Source organism: Dermochelys coriacea, chromosome 14, assembly GCF_009764565.3.
Source record: "Dermochelys coriacea isolate rDerCor1 chromosome 14, rDerCor1.pri.v4, whole genome shotgun sequence".
Lineage (NCBI taxonomy): Eukaryota > Metazoa > Chordata > Testudines > Dermochelyidae > Dermochelys > Dermochelys coriacea.
In genome coordinates, this window is record NC_050081.1 from 37681701 (window position 1) to 37696628 (window position 14928).

Here is a 14928-nt window from a genome sequence, read left to right on the forward strand (position 1 = left end):
GACGCTTCTTCCTGCTGCCGCTTTTTGGGGCGGCATTTTGGCAGCGGGGTGTCCAGTGCCCGCCACAGTCTACTGGGAACAGCAATATGCTATTCCCACAAGAAAGATTGGGGGACCACTGGCCTAAGATATGCAAATGAGTAGTTGCATGCCTTACTAAAACGGTCACTGCATGCAACTGTACACGTAATACAACTAACTGAGAACAACACTACAGAAAACCTTTGCTGAACCCACCTTTAGGTGCCCATTCCAAGCTCCAATTAGCTTTATAAATAAAACTGCCCAGAACACTGGGTTCCAAAGAGACACAGGGAACAAAAATATGCCAGAAACACATCTCGATAAATAAAATTGTTGAAAAAACAGTGGATACTGCTACAGGCACTTCAGAACAATATTTTATTAATGAGCACTGACTCATTACACACGGTTATTAACCCTTTCTAACTCAGAACCTTTAATTTGAATACAAAAAAGGACCTGGAAGACATGGTTCCAAATGCGCTCAGGGACCAAAGTGATACACATAATACAACTCACTGAGAATAATGCAATAATACAGAAAACCTCTTCCAAACCACCTTCAAGTGATTGTATCAGTAAATCCACCCAGAACACTCAGTTCCGAGGCAGCACGGGACAAAAATGATACTCATAATACAACTGAGAATAATGCGATACAACAGAAAACTGCTGACAAACCCACCTGTTCAACAAACAGCTTTATTAATAAAATCACCCAGCAGACTCAGCTCCGAAGTGGCTCACGGGACCAAAATAAAGGGAAATGGCTGGAATGGCATTTTAATAAATAAAACTGATTTAAAACAACTCAGCAGAAACAGTCAGACAACACTGGGAACATTATTTTAGTAATGAGAACTGATTAACAGCTGACTGTCATTAACCCATTCTGGCTCAGAACCATTTTTAAAACCAAAGAGAAACCTGAAGAGTCAGTTCTGAAGTGGCTCAGGGAACCAAAGTTTTACATATAGTACATACAGGTGAGACTCATATAATGCTAATGAAAAACTTGTCTGAATTGACCTTTAACCCAGGTTTTTGGGTGATAAATTAGCTCTGTTACTAAAACCACCCAGAACACTTGGTTCCAAAGTGGCACAGGGGACAAAAATGATGCATGTCATACAAGTGAGAGCAGCATGGTACTACTGAAAAAAACCACCAAACCAGCCTTTAATTGCCTGCTCTGTGCGATGAAGGGGTTAATTATTAATAAAACACTCTGATTGAAAGTAACCCAGAGGATGGAAGTGAGTTGTTTGCCTCCTACTGCCTGGCTCTGGTTAAAAAGTCTCTCTTCCTCCCTTTTGCTTTGCAGCTGATTTGCTGCCTCTCTCGGTGTAAGCTCAAAAGCTTGTCTCACCAACAGAAGTTGGTCCAATCAAAGATATTATCTCACCCACCTTGTCTGTCTGCCCCTTGCAAGTCCATTTCCTTACTCTAATCTCACTCTTCTGTCACTGAACACTGAAAGTGCTCACTCAGACCAGTTACCACAGAAATGGGGTCAGGGAGCAGGCAGCAAGGGGGACAGTGTGGGTATTCCATAAGGGCCAATACTCGCTTTCTTCCTGATTCAGAATCCATGTACCTGTGGGAACACCTGTTTTCACCCCGTTTTCACCTCTGCAGTTTGGATCCTTGATATTCCCCCCGGCACGTAGCTCTCAATCGGTGATTGAGAATGCACAGAGCTGCTTAGAGGGTGTGACAATTCCGTGTGTACAGTTGCATGGCACATAAATCAGTTCAGAATAGGCCACTAACCTCCTAGGTCCCCATCATTGTTGCCAATCATTGAGATGGTAGTGTGTGTTGCTTAAATGAATACATTATTCTACTTTAATCATCCTGCTCTAACATCGGTTGTGTCTCGACAATTGTCCAGTCGGTGGTGTGTCTCACCCGTTACTCTAATCTGATTTGTGCAAAGCTTGCAGCAGATTTAACAAAATCTAAAAGTTGACAGGTGCACAAATACAATAAAATAGATTGGTTAGTGTTTTTCCTCCAGTGTGTGTAGTTTAGTTTATATGTATAAATTGGGACCACTTTCACTGCAAGAAGCACTGGACATTTTAAGAAATCCTGTAAAGGACAAAACATCGACTCATCCAGCTTCTAAGTCAAAAAATGGACAGCTGCTTGCATACAATTATGGAAGGAAAGAGGACCAAAAAAAAAAAAAAAAAAAAAAGAGGACTGGAGGTGTGATCAATACAAATAGATCCACAGAGGAAGACATCTTTTCCCAACGGGGGATCCTCTGGTAAGGAAGAGATATTTCCGAAGGCTGACCGATACAAATGAGGTTTTGTGTCACAGATATGGATATGAAGTTCTTGATGGAAATGTGGACAAAGTGATTGTTCATTATTTGGGACAAGATGAAATACCCGACCCATGTGTGCCCTATAGGAATATGAGACAATATCCTTGGAGATTTCATGGTTATATCAGCCCCAATGACTTATGTGGTATGACCTTCACTGTACCCTGGAAGGCTGTGTGTATCAGTACCGTAAGGTCCCTGAAATCCCTGTAAGTTTGGATCTTCCAGAAGCTATTGGTATTTAAGAGGTGATAATATTGAAGCCAACTACCCTTCTTTCATATGCCACATTTCAGCTAGGAGACTTACTCTCTCCCTTCATGGGCCTTTTTTCAGGAAAATCCAGCAATTCCTGTGGCTGCACTGATTCACGACAAGTGCACAACACATGCACACAAGATGTTTTTTCATTTCTAGCAAAATATGCATCCCAGGTTAACAGCAGTTCCATTTTAATACTACTGTGCTATATGTATAAATTTCAGCCCCTAAGCCAATGCAGAATTAACTTTTCCAAGTCCTTATTGGAGTTAAAAATGGTTTGGGGCTGGAACAGCTTAATAACAGTGTGTTATAAGTCTGTTCTCATTGCTAAAGTATTGTTCATAAGGGTGTCTAACTGTATCTGCTGTTTTTTGCCATAATTTTTTTTATTAAAAATGCTGTTCCTGGCCATTCCAGCTTTTACACCATCCTGTGATTTCTTACCTTGTAATCCTCAGCAGCCTCCTCTATGGGAACCGCAGCATGCTCTCTGTGATCTTGGGACAGGTGGCAACCCAAACAAATGGGTATTTGATCCTTTTGGCAGATGACTTTTAAATCCTCATTGTGTTTTTCACACACTGTCCCAACTTCTGGTTCTTTTGTTGGCTCCAGTGTAAACGTTCTAGAAGCTTCTACAATATTCCTTAGCTGTCTGTTTGGTTTGAAGTTTCTCTGGGAGAAGGTTTCTCTGCACTCAGGACAGTGGAAGTTTGTACTCAATGCCTCCCAGCACTGAGTGATGCAGACCTGGCAGAAATTGTGCCCACAATTTAGAAACACAGGATCTTTAAAATAATCTAGACACAGTGAACAAGTCAGTTCACCTAGAAGTATTTTTGCTGGATTCGCAGCAGCCATGGCTGCTTCTGCAGTGAAGAGAGGAATTTAGTTTCGTTTTTCTGTTCTCAGAAAGGGCCTGTTTCTGAACTTTGCACACCAAATAGGTGTTTCCTGTGTAGTCATGGTCTCATGTTACTCTTGGGAGACTGGAAACTCCCTTTGGTCTGTGTTAGCACCTGGAGGAAGCACCATGACAGATTGTGGAGTGGCAGCACCTGATGCTGTTGATCCCTGCAATGGTGCAGCACGGCCACTCTGCAGAACAGCTGTTTGAAAAACAGCACCTGCCACGTGCACACACAGCTCTACACAGCATTTCTTCCCGCCATCGCTGGGTTACTGTATTGTGGGACTCCAGAGGTGCCTACAGCCTAGCTCATGGCACAGCTCTCTAGCGCAGATGGTTCTGGGAAAATTTTCAAAGTAAAGTATTGTGGGCTGCCAGTGGTATTCCAGCCTTTAGAAGGGGAGGATCCTAGAATCATGCCCCTCCCCATCAACCCAATAACTGTGGCAGTAACCATCTTTTTTTCTGCTTAATATTTGCCCTCCGTGACGGATACAATAATTTCTAAATACCATCTTTCTAGCCATGTTCTCACAGGTCAGCAGGGTATATATAGATGGTCTGTGACAGAGGAAGAGGGAAAACAGGGGGCTGGAGTCACTGCTTGATTCTCACCAACTGCAGCATGAAAACATTTCGATATCTTCTTGTAGCGAAGCCAGACTCACCGCCGCGGCGCCTCCTGCTGGTCATCTTGGGAATTAGCTCTTCAGCCTCAGAGCACCCTCTGCTGGCCAGTGGCTCACCTGCCTTAGGCCCCATGTCCCTCCCGGACCCCAGTGGCCCTTTTCCTCAGGGTCCTGCCCCAGCAGTACCCCCACACTCTGGGTCTCCCCTCCCCAGGGAACCCCCAACCCTCTATACCCACCTTGCCTCAGTGGCTACTTCAAGTCATGATCTAGCCCCCTTTCACTGGGGCAGACTGCAGTCTGTAATGGCCACTCATCGTTGGCAAGGGGGCTGGACCAGCTGCCTTTATTTATCTCTGGGCTGTACGTCTGCAGCCCCAGTACTTCTTAAGGCCTTAAGCAAGGCCTCATCCTGGGGAGTCGCCAGGCTGGAGGTCCCCATCTCCTCTTGCCCTTTTCCCCAGCCCAGATCTGCTTCAGGTACCTTGCTCCCAGGCAGCTAGGTCCTTCCCACTCCAGAGCTATAGTGAGACTCCTCTGTCTCTTGGCCCCACAGCCATAAGCACCAACTTTTCCCAGTGCCGGTGGGGTGGGGTGGGGTGGGGTGCGGGTCACGTCACGTCATGTCATGTCATGTCATGTCATGTCATGTCACGTCACGTCACGTCAACAGCCCCGGAACACCCACAAAGTCAGCACCTATGCCCACAGCCCTTTTATCCACACCAGCTGTGGACTTGATTGAGCTGGCCACACCTGTGGTCAGCTACTCACTCAGCTGCCCTCACTGCCTTTAACCCCTGTTCTCCAGGAGTGGGGCAGACACCCCACTACACTTGTGCCAAGGGCTTTGCATGAGGCACAGCTGGGCTTCTTAGCCTCCATCTAACTTCTGCAAAGTCCTGATCGGCAAAGCTATTCCAAGGGACAAAAAGGGGTGGTGGATCTGTGTATGCAATCAAGTAGTTTTCACTGTGAGGGGTTTTTAACCCATTTCTCAGAAAATAACATGCAGATTCAGACCAAATTATCAGACTCCAGAGTGGTGGGATTTATTTTTGGGGGACAAACACTGTCATCTCTGCTTGTGTATGAGCCACTGTCACTTGCCAAGGTAATAGAGGTATCTATCAAATCCAGCTGGAAGACATTGGGCTTCTAATCTGAAGAGATTTAGGGCAAGGAAGTGACCATTAGGGCCTTACTAAAGAAATAATTTGACAGTAAAAATCTTCTCTGTTGCTGCTCTGTCTATATTCTCCTTTTAAAGGGAAACTATGAAGAATTTTTTGTCAAGGTGTAGTGGGCTTAAAACAGCCCAGGAGAGGGCTGGGGCTGTGGGCTAACAGCTGGGCTGATTGGGGAAGTAGGTGCAGCTGGGCCACGCCCCAATCAGGGCCCAGCTGGCCCTTATAAAGGCTGGGAGCCAGAAGCTTAGTCAGAGTCTCTCTGGTAGGATAGAGATGCTGGCTGGTGAACTCACCCAGGGGACCAAGAGTGAGGCAGGGCTGGGGAAAGGCCCCAGGGGCTGGAAAACCCTAGGCCAGCAACTCCCTAGGCTCATATAGGCATTGGGGTTGCAGAGGGGCAGCCTGAGGGTGGGTAAAGGCAGCCAGTCCAAACCCCTTCTTGCCTGTGGTGATTGGCTTTTACACTGTAGTCTGCCCCAGGGTGTGGGGCTAGATGGTGACTGGCAGTACCCACAACTGAGGTGATGTGGGGAGTCCCAGGGAGTAGGGGTACTGCCAGGGGGCCAGCAGCCAAGGCAAGGGCACCAGGTCCTGGGAGAGACCAGGGGCCAATGATAAGGTGAATCATGACCTGCGGAAGGTGCTCTGGGCTGGAAATTGAGCTAATTCACAAGGACAACCAGCAGGAGAAGCTGTTGGGTGAGTCTGAATCCTTACACAAGGCAACTTAGGTGATTTCCTTGAGTGCTGTCAATCTGATTGTTAGCCAGCATTTAGTACACAGCCTACACTGGCAAAGGGCCTTGTTTTGATTATGGGTGAAGATCAAATCAATCATGCTGACTCTTTTAATATCTGTCACATGCCTTTGATACGCTGACTGATGCAGTGTAACTCATAGCACCACAGGTGAAAAGAAAAGGAGTACCGGTGGCACCTTAGAGACTAACAAATTTATTAGAGCATAAGCTTTCGTGAGCTACAGCTCACTTCATCGGATGCACACGAAAGCTTATGCTCTAATAAATTTGTTAGTCTCTAAGGTGCCACCGGTACTCCTTTTCTTTTTGCGAATACAGACTAACACGGCTGCTACTCTGACACCACAGGTGAGTGGCTTTGTCCATTTCTTTCTAGGAGAATCCCATAGGTAGTGCTTTGCAATTTTTTTTTTGTCTGCTCCAAGGACCTTTTCATGCAGGCTCCACAAGGTCCTATCCTTTGGGTTAAGGAGAGAGGTCTCTGAGCTGCTCTTCCAAATTTTAAAACAAGTCCTTCAACTTGGTACTTGGTGTTGGGAGGTTTCATTTTGAGGCTAGAGTTAATATGGCAAGTAACCATCATATTGCTTGGCAAGAGCTTATGAGCATTAGGATTTCATCTAACTTTATCACTGCAAATCTGAAGGCTAAAGGCCAGCCCATCCCTATGCTTGGAGCAGGGTGAGTCTATAATTTAAAGGAAATTATAAAACTGTATTAGGAAATCCTGTATTCTGATTGGCCATTAGAATTTATGTTGTGACATTCATTGCAACCCCACACAGTATCTTTTGGGACCATTGTATTAAATTTATGCATGTGTTTCCCTCCACTAGGAACTAAATAAAATGGCGGGGGAAGTGATTAAAGTGAGTTGCTAAAACTGTAAACAATCTGAGAGGTATCCTGTTCTGCTCCATGCTTCTTGGCTGGGGCCACCTGGCCTCCCCTTTCACATACCACACCCTTTGCAGCCAAGGGAAAGGGGTGTCAAAGCTTTAACTGTATGAGGAAGGTGGAGTAGATTAAACCATTTAAGCTTTTTTAAAAGTGCTTTGGGTGGGGGTGATTACATCAATGGCCACTCCTGGCAACCCATTGCATTATTCAAACAAAAAGCTTAGTTTAAACCAGTTCAAGTTGCTAAGAGCAAATAATTCCCAATTTAGAGCTATAAAAGCCAGGAAATAGAGTAAAACCAGACAGCTCTGTGGATGACGGGAAAGCAGTGAACGTGTTGTTCCTTGACTTTAGCAAAGCTTTGTACACGGTCTCCCACAATATTCTTGTGAGCAAGTTAAAGTAGTATGGGCTGGATGAATGGACTATAAGGTGATAGAAAGCTGGCTAGATTGTTGTGCTCAACAGGTAGTGATCAATGGCTCCATGTCTAGTTGGCAGCTGGTATCAAGCAGAGTGCCCCAAGGGTCGGTCCTGGGGCTGGTCTTGCTCAATATCTTCATTAAGGATCTGGAGGATGGCATGGACTGCATCCTCAGCAAGTTTGCAGATGACACTAAATTGGGAGGAGAGGTAGATACGCTGGAGGATAGGGATAGGATACAGAGGGACCTAGACAAATTAGAGGATTGGGCCAAAAGAAATCTGAGGTTCAACAAGGACAAGTGCAGAGTCCTGCACTTAGGACGGAAGAATCCCATGCACCGCTACAGACTAAGGACCGAATGGGTAGGCAGCAGTTCTGCAGAAAAGGACTTAGGGGTTACAGTGGACGAGAAGCTGGATATGAGTCAACAGTGTGCCCTTGTTGCCAAGAAGGCCAATGGCATTTTGGGCTGTATAGGTAGGGGCATTGCCAGCAGATCGAGGGACGTGATTGTTCCCCTCTATTCGACACTGGTGAGGCCTCATCTGGAGTACTGTGTCCAGTTTTGGGCCCCATACTACAAGAAGGATGTGGAAAAATTGGAATACGTCCAGCGGAGGCAACAAAAATGATTAGAGGAGTGGAACACATGACTTATGGGAAGAGGCTGAGGAAACTGGGATTGTTTAGTCTGCAGAAGAGAAGAATGAGGGGGGATTTGAGAGCGGCTCTCAACTACCTGAAAGGGGGCTCCAAAGAGGAGGGATCTAGACTGTTCTTAGTGGTAGCAGATGACAGAACGAAGAGTAATGGTCTCAAGTTGCAATGGGGGGGGTTTAGGTTGGATATTAGGAAAAACTTTTCACTAGGAGGGTGGTGAAGCACTGGAATGGGTTCCCTAGGGAGGTGGTGGAATCTTCTTCCTTTGAGGTGTTTAAGGTCAGGCTTGACAAAGCCCTGGCTGGGATGATTTAGTTGGGTTTGGCCCTGCTTTGAGCAGGGGGTTGGACTAGATGACTTCCTGAGATCCCTTCCAAACCTGCTATTCTGATTCTATAACACACATTGCCCTCTCACACTGACACAATCCCTGCCTCAGATACTGCCACTGTTATTTCTAATGATCAAATACTGATTGAAAATCCCCTCAGATATTTACATTGTTTTCTCTTTTTCAAAAATCGATCTCAAGTCCTTTCTAATGTTGCCTACTTTCCTCTCTACCTCCTTGAATATGTATTAAATTCCCTCCTTTGGGGACTTTTTTTCCCCCACCAGCAATAAACTGCCACCACTTCTGGTTTTGTAGGGAAACTGTTAACCTGTCATTACTGCACATTATGGACAGATGATGTAGAAGGGGTTAAAGCTCCTAGGATCAGCTATCCCCTCAGATTAAAACCCTTGTCTCTCCTATTATCAATTATTGACAAAATAGCCCACCAGATTTGGTCTAATTTTCAAAAACTGATAGAAAATACCCTCAGATTTTAGACTTTCTCTTTCAAATAATTGAATATTGATGTAAAATGGCCATAGATTTTTTTGTCCCATTTCTATCCTAATTCTCAAATATTAATAGAAAATCCCATCAAATGTGGCTGATATAAATTCCCCTCAGATTTTGCAATACTACTGTCACAGGGATGTTATGAAGCACCATTAGCTGTATTTTATACATGGGGATACAGGCACAGAGATGAAATGACTTGACTAACATCACACAGCAGGTCAGTTTCAGGATCAGGAACAGATCGCACCATTCCTGCAAGCCATTTAAGTGCCCTTCTCACAGAGCTATAGTTGATGTATTAGAAATTCATGTCGTGTCTAACATATTGTGGTACAGGCAGGAGCAGAGAGAGGTCAGCAGTACAAAGGAGGGACAGCAGAGTTGGACAACAGCCAGCAGGAACTTTGTGCTATGCAGTGCGTACAGTGTGATGGTGGCAACTAAGGACGTTCTCACTAGATTTGCCCTGCAAGCCAAGCGAGCACTGAGTAAACGTCACCAGATCTTCTCATGCAAAAATACAAAGGTAGAGGAGGGCAACACCAGCATAACGAAGTCAAGTTCTATATCTGGTCTGAACCCTCACGAGAGTGAAAGATGCTGCTGTATATAAGTGTCAGTGGCATGTATTAGGGGAAAGAGGTAGGTTGATTTGGTTCAGTGAAATAAGGACCATAACCAACACTGTAGAAAGGATTCTTCAAGGAAAAATGTCATGCTTCAATAAATTGCCCCTCTCGCTTCTCTGTGGGTGCACATTCCTGTGTGCGTATAAACAAGATCTGCAACACTTTGCTGCAGACTGGATCTAACCGCAGCAAGGCCTCTGGTTTCTGCAAAGTTCCACAGCTGTGGGTGAGTTGAAAGTTCAGCAACAGAATCTGTATATTAAAAATGCTTTTTCATTGAAAAACATAATTGTAAATAATCCTGTTTGGTGAAGCTTCCTTTGGGTTATTTTATTTTGATGCTAAATGTTCTTCTTTCAAAGAACTGCAGGGTTTTTTAATTGATTGGTGACTGCATTGTGGGTGTTGATTGTCATGGATATTGAAGGAAAGCTGCAGGTTTTGTTGTCTGGGCAGAAAATATTTGGGACGTCTGACACTTGGGAAGCAGAATTGTGCAATAAATCATCTTAGTTGGGTCTTTATTCTGAAATGGTTGGCAGTGAATGGTTAAATAGTGAATTTAAACTTAGTACTGAAGATCAGGCCCCAAATTGGCACAGGATATTATTTATACTGAATAATTCAACTAGCTCTAAGGTTTGCACCATTATTTCACTGATCTGTAAAGGAGTTTGTGAGAAAATCTGGATCTTTTTATGGATAGCAACAACAATTCTACTGCCAGCAAATGTAGTAATATGAACATACACCATCAAAATATGCATTTACCCACACTTTAGAAGGACCACACTGAGTGAGAATTCAGATAAAATAAATTGCATACAGCAAAATCAAGGAGACTGCTACAAGACAAAGAAAAATGAGTTACACGAAGAACAAATGGCAATTTTTATACACAGTTTGCACCTCATGAAAGCAACTCTGATGTGACAGAGGATGGATATTTTGGTTTTAATGCAGTGCATCTCAAGGTTTTCCATACAATCAATTCATATTCCTGGTATTGCTAGAATAATTCTCACCCTTACAGTTAGATTATTTACTTGGTGGTATAAGAGGGGGTGGAAGAGATGATCTAGCAGGATGGAACTTCAGCATCACTCCTATATTTTGCATCAATTTTATATTTCTCCTCTTTTTGCCTTTATATTTTATATTGGGCAGCAGACACAAGGGATTGGAATGGGATTTCAGGTCTCTGTTCATTTTAAATTTCTTCTGGCAGAATTCATGTGGAAACCAACCTCTTGGTTCTGTTTCAAAAAACACCTCGCACAGCAAACCAGAACTTTCTAGAAAGCTTCAACACTCAAATTGCCCTCTCTGGCCCATCCAGTGGGAGACCTTTATAAGGCGAACAAGAGAACACAAGCAGTTTAGCTACACGGGGAAAATATATTAACACACTTAACTAACACAATCATTATATGACATAGATTCTTTTGAAAATCCCACCCTAGTTATTTAGGAGCACAAGTTCCATTGAAAATCAATGAGTCTTAAGTCACTTCTGTTCTTTTGACAATTCCAGCCTTCGCACCTCGTACACACACTAACATTTGTATTTAAATGTATATTAGCTGGTTGTGGCTAAAATGTTAGCTGGTCATTATTTAAACACCCCTGCTCTTCGCTTCCCCCCCCCCCCCTTCAGCCAGGCTTCCCCTCTGCTCTCCCAATTCAGCCCTTAACCTTCTCTTTGTTAAGCTAAATAGACAGACTCAAGGAGCTCAATCACTATAGGCTATACCAGCAAACTTTCCTAGTTTAGACAGAGCTTACGCTGGCAAAAGAGTGTTTTGCCTGTAGAGCTTATATCCGTGATATAAGCTATACCAGCAAAAGGACTTTTATGCTGGTAGAACTGTGTCCACACTAGGGTATTTGCCATTAGAGAAATGCTGTTTTTAAAAAAAAAAAAAAAAAAAAAAAAAATTCACACGCACCCCCAGCTGACATTATTATACTGGCCCAAGGCTTTGTCTAGACCAGCGGTTCTCAAACTTCATTGCACTGTGACCCCCTTCTGACAACAAAAACTACTACATGACCCGGGGTGGGGGGGGCGGACGGACTGAAGCCTGAGCCCACTTGAGCTCTGCCACCCTGGGGGTCCCAAAGCCGAAGAACCAAGGCTTCAGCCCCAGGCAGGAGGCCTATAACCTGAGCCATATCACCCAGGGCTAAAGCCCTGAGGCTTGGGTTTTGCCCATGGCGGTGGGGCTTGGGTTTTCGCCCTGGACCCCAGCAAGTCTAAGCTAGCCCAGGCGATCCCATTAAAATTGGGTCCTGGCCCACAGTTTTGAGAACCGCTGGTCTAGACTACAGACTTCTGCTGGCATAGCTAATTCAGTCGGGGGTGAAGAGGTGTGGTTTGTGACCGACAGAGCTGGGCTGGCAGAAGTCCCTAGTGTAGACAGAACTAGATCAGCAAAACTGTGCTTTAACCAGTACAGCTGGTTTTGCTCATGATGGGTTGTTTTACTGGACCGATACCAAGAGTAGTTAGCTGGTATTAGCTGCGTCCATACCAGAAGGACGTTGCCAGTATGGTATCCTGGTATTCATATACCTATAGAGAGCTCCTAATGTAGACGTAGTCTAAGGCCTTGTCCATTACTAGGAAGGCTTTCTGGCATAGCTATGCTGGTTTAACTATACCTGTAAAACCCACAGCGTGAATGCAGCGATACCAGTATCATTGTGCTTATGCCACTGTAAGTACAGAGTGACTGGCCACTTCAAGGCAAAATGGGGTCAGCCCTGCTTGCGTCATAATTAGCTGCCAGTGACTTTAGGTTGCATTTTTTTTTTATCCTGGAAGGGGTTAAACATGGCCAGAGGGCTAAGCTACTTCACCAATCTCTGACCTGTGCGGGGAAGGCAGAGGGGATGCACTTGAAGGAGGAAACTGAGGCAGAGTGCCTGCAGCACCACATTTGACCATTAGGGGGTACAACAGGGCAGCCAGGCCCAGTGATACCAGTATGCCTCTGGCTGCACTAAGGCTCTTCCCTGTAGAGCTGTGGTAGTAAAAAATCTCCCTCAACTGACCTACTGATATTGGTATAACTTTTTAAGAGAAGCTCAGGCCTGAATCTGTTTATGTCCAAGGCAGACCTGGCTGCAGCAATTGAGACATTTATCTCTTGAGACTGGATCCACACACTCTACATGGGGCAATGTCGTCAGTCCATTGGGAAACTAAGGCAGAAGAGGGCAGCTTGCTTGTTAAGTGAACGAAGGACCTCTCCACACATAATCAACAGCAACGCACTGGAATCGGCACTGGCTGCCCATTGGTCTCCAAAGGGTTGGTTTTGACCTATGAAGCCCTAAGCGGTATGGGAGCTGCTTAGCCGGGAGACGTCTCTCCCATTTGCCATGCTGCTGCGTCTGCAATTTAAAAAAGAGGCCATCAAAATGGCCAGCCATAAGCATTCAAAAATCAGGAGATCTGTGATTTTTTTTTTTTCAGCCAGATTTTTAAATTAAGGATAGTTTATTTGTTTGCCTCCTGGATTTTGAGCCTTAAGAGTCGCATGTTTTCAGCTTTTCCCCACAGCCATTGTTAGAAGAAAGGAGCAGGTTGACCCAGAGGCATATTTGAGTACAGGCTTCTTTATTGCGATACCTGTTCCCAGGGCCGGATTAACCTTTTGTGGGCCTGGCGCCCATGGAGGCAATGGAGCATGGTACAGGGAGGTCAGTCCCCGGAGCGAGGGCACAGCCAGAGGCAATGGGGCATTGCAGGGATGGACCCGCTCCACTCAATACGAGGGCACTATTTACAAACCAGCAGTTGCCAGATGCACAGTGACCTGTCCAGCCCTGTGCTGCCAGCGTGATCCTTCCCCTCGGGGATGAGCTTATGCCATACCACACAGCCCCTCTGCCCAACACCCCCCCCCCACGACTCACTATGGCCAGAGCTGCCTCAGACCCACCCACAAATGCACAGCGCCCTGCACAACACCACCGCTGCCCGCAGCCCCACTACAGCTGCCAGCACCCCCTGCCACTGAACCCCCACTCCCTAGTGCCCCAACACACACAGATCCTCCCCACCCCTTCACAGCCCAGCGTCCCCCCAGACCCACTCCCCGAAGCCCTGCCTCCCGGCCGCACTCACCGGCTCTGCATGGGAGGGGACTGTCTGCCGGGCTGAACCAGCAGCGCAGCCAGGGCTGGTCCCAGGGCAGGGAATCGCTCTGGTCCCTCGGGAGTGGTGTGATCAGCCAGGCCAGGACCTGCCCCGGCCAGGCTCCCTCAAGATGCACTTGCCTGGAGGGGCCCAGCCAAGCCCCCCACATTGCCCCCCCACACACACACACCTGGCTGAGAGTGGCCAGGCTTCTGCACCAGTCCAAGGGGGCTCAGCTCCAGGGAGACAGGTGGGGTTCCACAAGTGGTGGGAACCAGAGACTGCCCAGAGCCAGAGGTGCACTGGGGTCTGGCCAGAGGGCTGAGAGGAGCAGGGGGTGGGAACGGGGTGGAGAGGAGTCCTCAGCCAGCTGGCAGGCAGGCCGAGAGGAGCAAGTGGTGGGTGGGGGGAGTCAGTGGAGTCTTGGGGTGCGTGGGCGTGGGCCCAGGCCTGGCTCCATGGAGCTACTGGAGCTGTTGTAAACCCAGCACTGCCTGTTCCCCTCAACCCAATTGTCGAGTAAGCACTGGATAAGTTACAGCACGCTCTTTTTATTTAAGTTAGTATGTAAATGCTTACAGCCGTTACAACACCCCAAAACCCCTTATTAATTAATAGAAATACCCATACTATTAGTTTACCCGCCCCTATTTATTGTTCACAGCATTACACGTTATACAGGCTTTTTTACCTTGCAAATATATTTCTTAGCAGTAATTTGTTGCTACAAATTCCCTGAATTGGCACTTCTCAGGGGAGGGAGGAAGGGGCCATGACCTAGGGCTCGCTCGTGTAGCTGGGAAAGAAGGGATGGGGAGATAACACTTCTTTTACACAAAGGATTATTTTTTTAGACTACATTTTTTTTTATGCAGCTGCAAGGCTTATTAATTCTCAACAAGCAACAGGGAAGGGAAAAGAATGGCAACTTATTTATTAAATGAAGAAATACTGCCTGTCTGTGCCTTTCTTCCCTAATGCCATGTCAGCATGCCAGCAGTTTCCCAGGTCTTTACTTAACCCTAACACCTCCCAACACTCCCCCAGTCTCTTTAAAGAAGGGCCCAGGTGCCCCTCCTTCCCGCACACTGGACGGCGGGACACTCGAGCTGGAGTATGATCAATACTACAATTAATAGGAATAACATTCCTACAACATGAGTAATACAACCAAGAAGTGAATGAGTGTCCGTTAG

General features: G+C 46.0%; 2 protein-coding genes across 3 annotated transcripts in view; both read right to left on the reverse strand.

Annotated features, from left to right (window-relative positions):
- Positions 1 to 3606, reverse strand: part of LOC119842539 (E3 ubiquitin-protein ligase TRIM7-like) — a 43294-nt gene extending 39688 nt beyond the window's left edge. Inside the window, exon 1 of one of the 2 annotated variants that reach the window (XM_043496984.1) lies at positions 3071 to 3587. In XM_043496984.1, coding sequence (XP_043352919.1) covers positions 3071 to 3487 — 417 coding nt within the window. In that variant the 5' untranslated portion in view covers positions 3488 to 3587. Of the gene's footprint in view, positions 1 to 3070 lie in introns of both variants that reach the window. The other variant, XM_043496985.1, reaches the window with a different exon arrangement.
- Positions 1 to 14928, reverse strand: part of LOC119842544 (E3 ubiquitin-protein ligase TRIM7-like) — a 53868-nt gene that overhangs the window by 14952 nt on the left and 23988 nt on the right. The window lies entirely within an intron of this gene.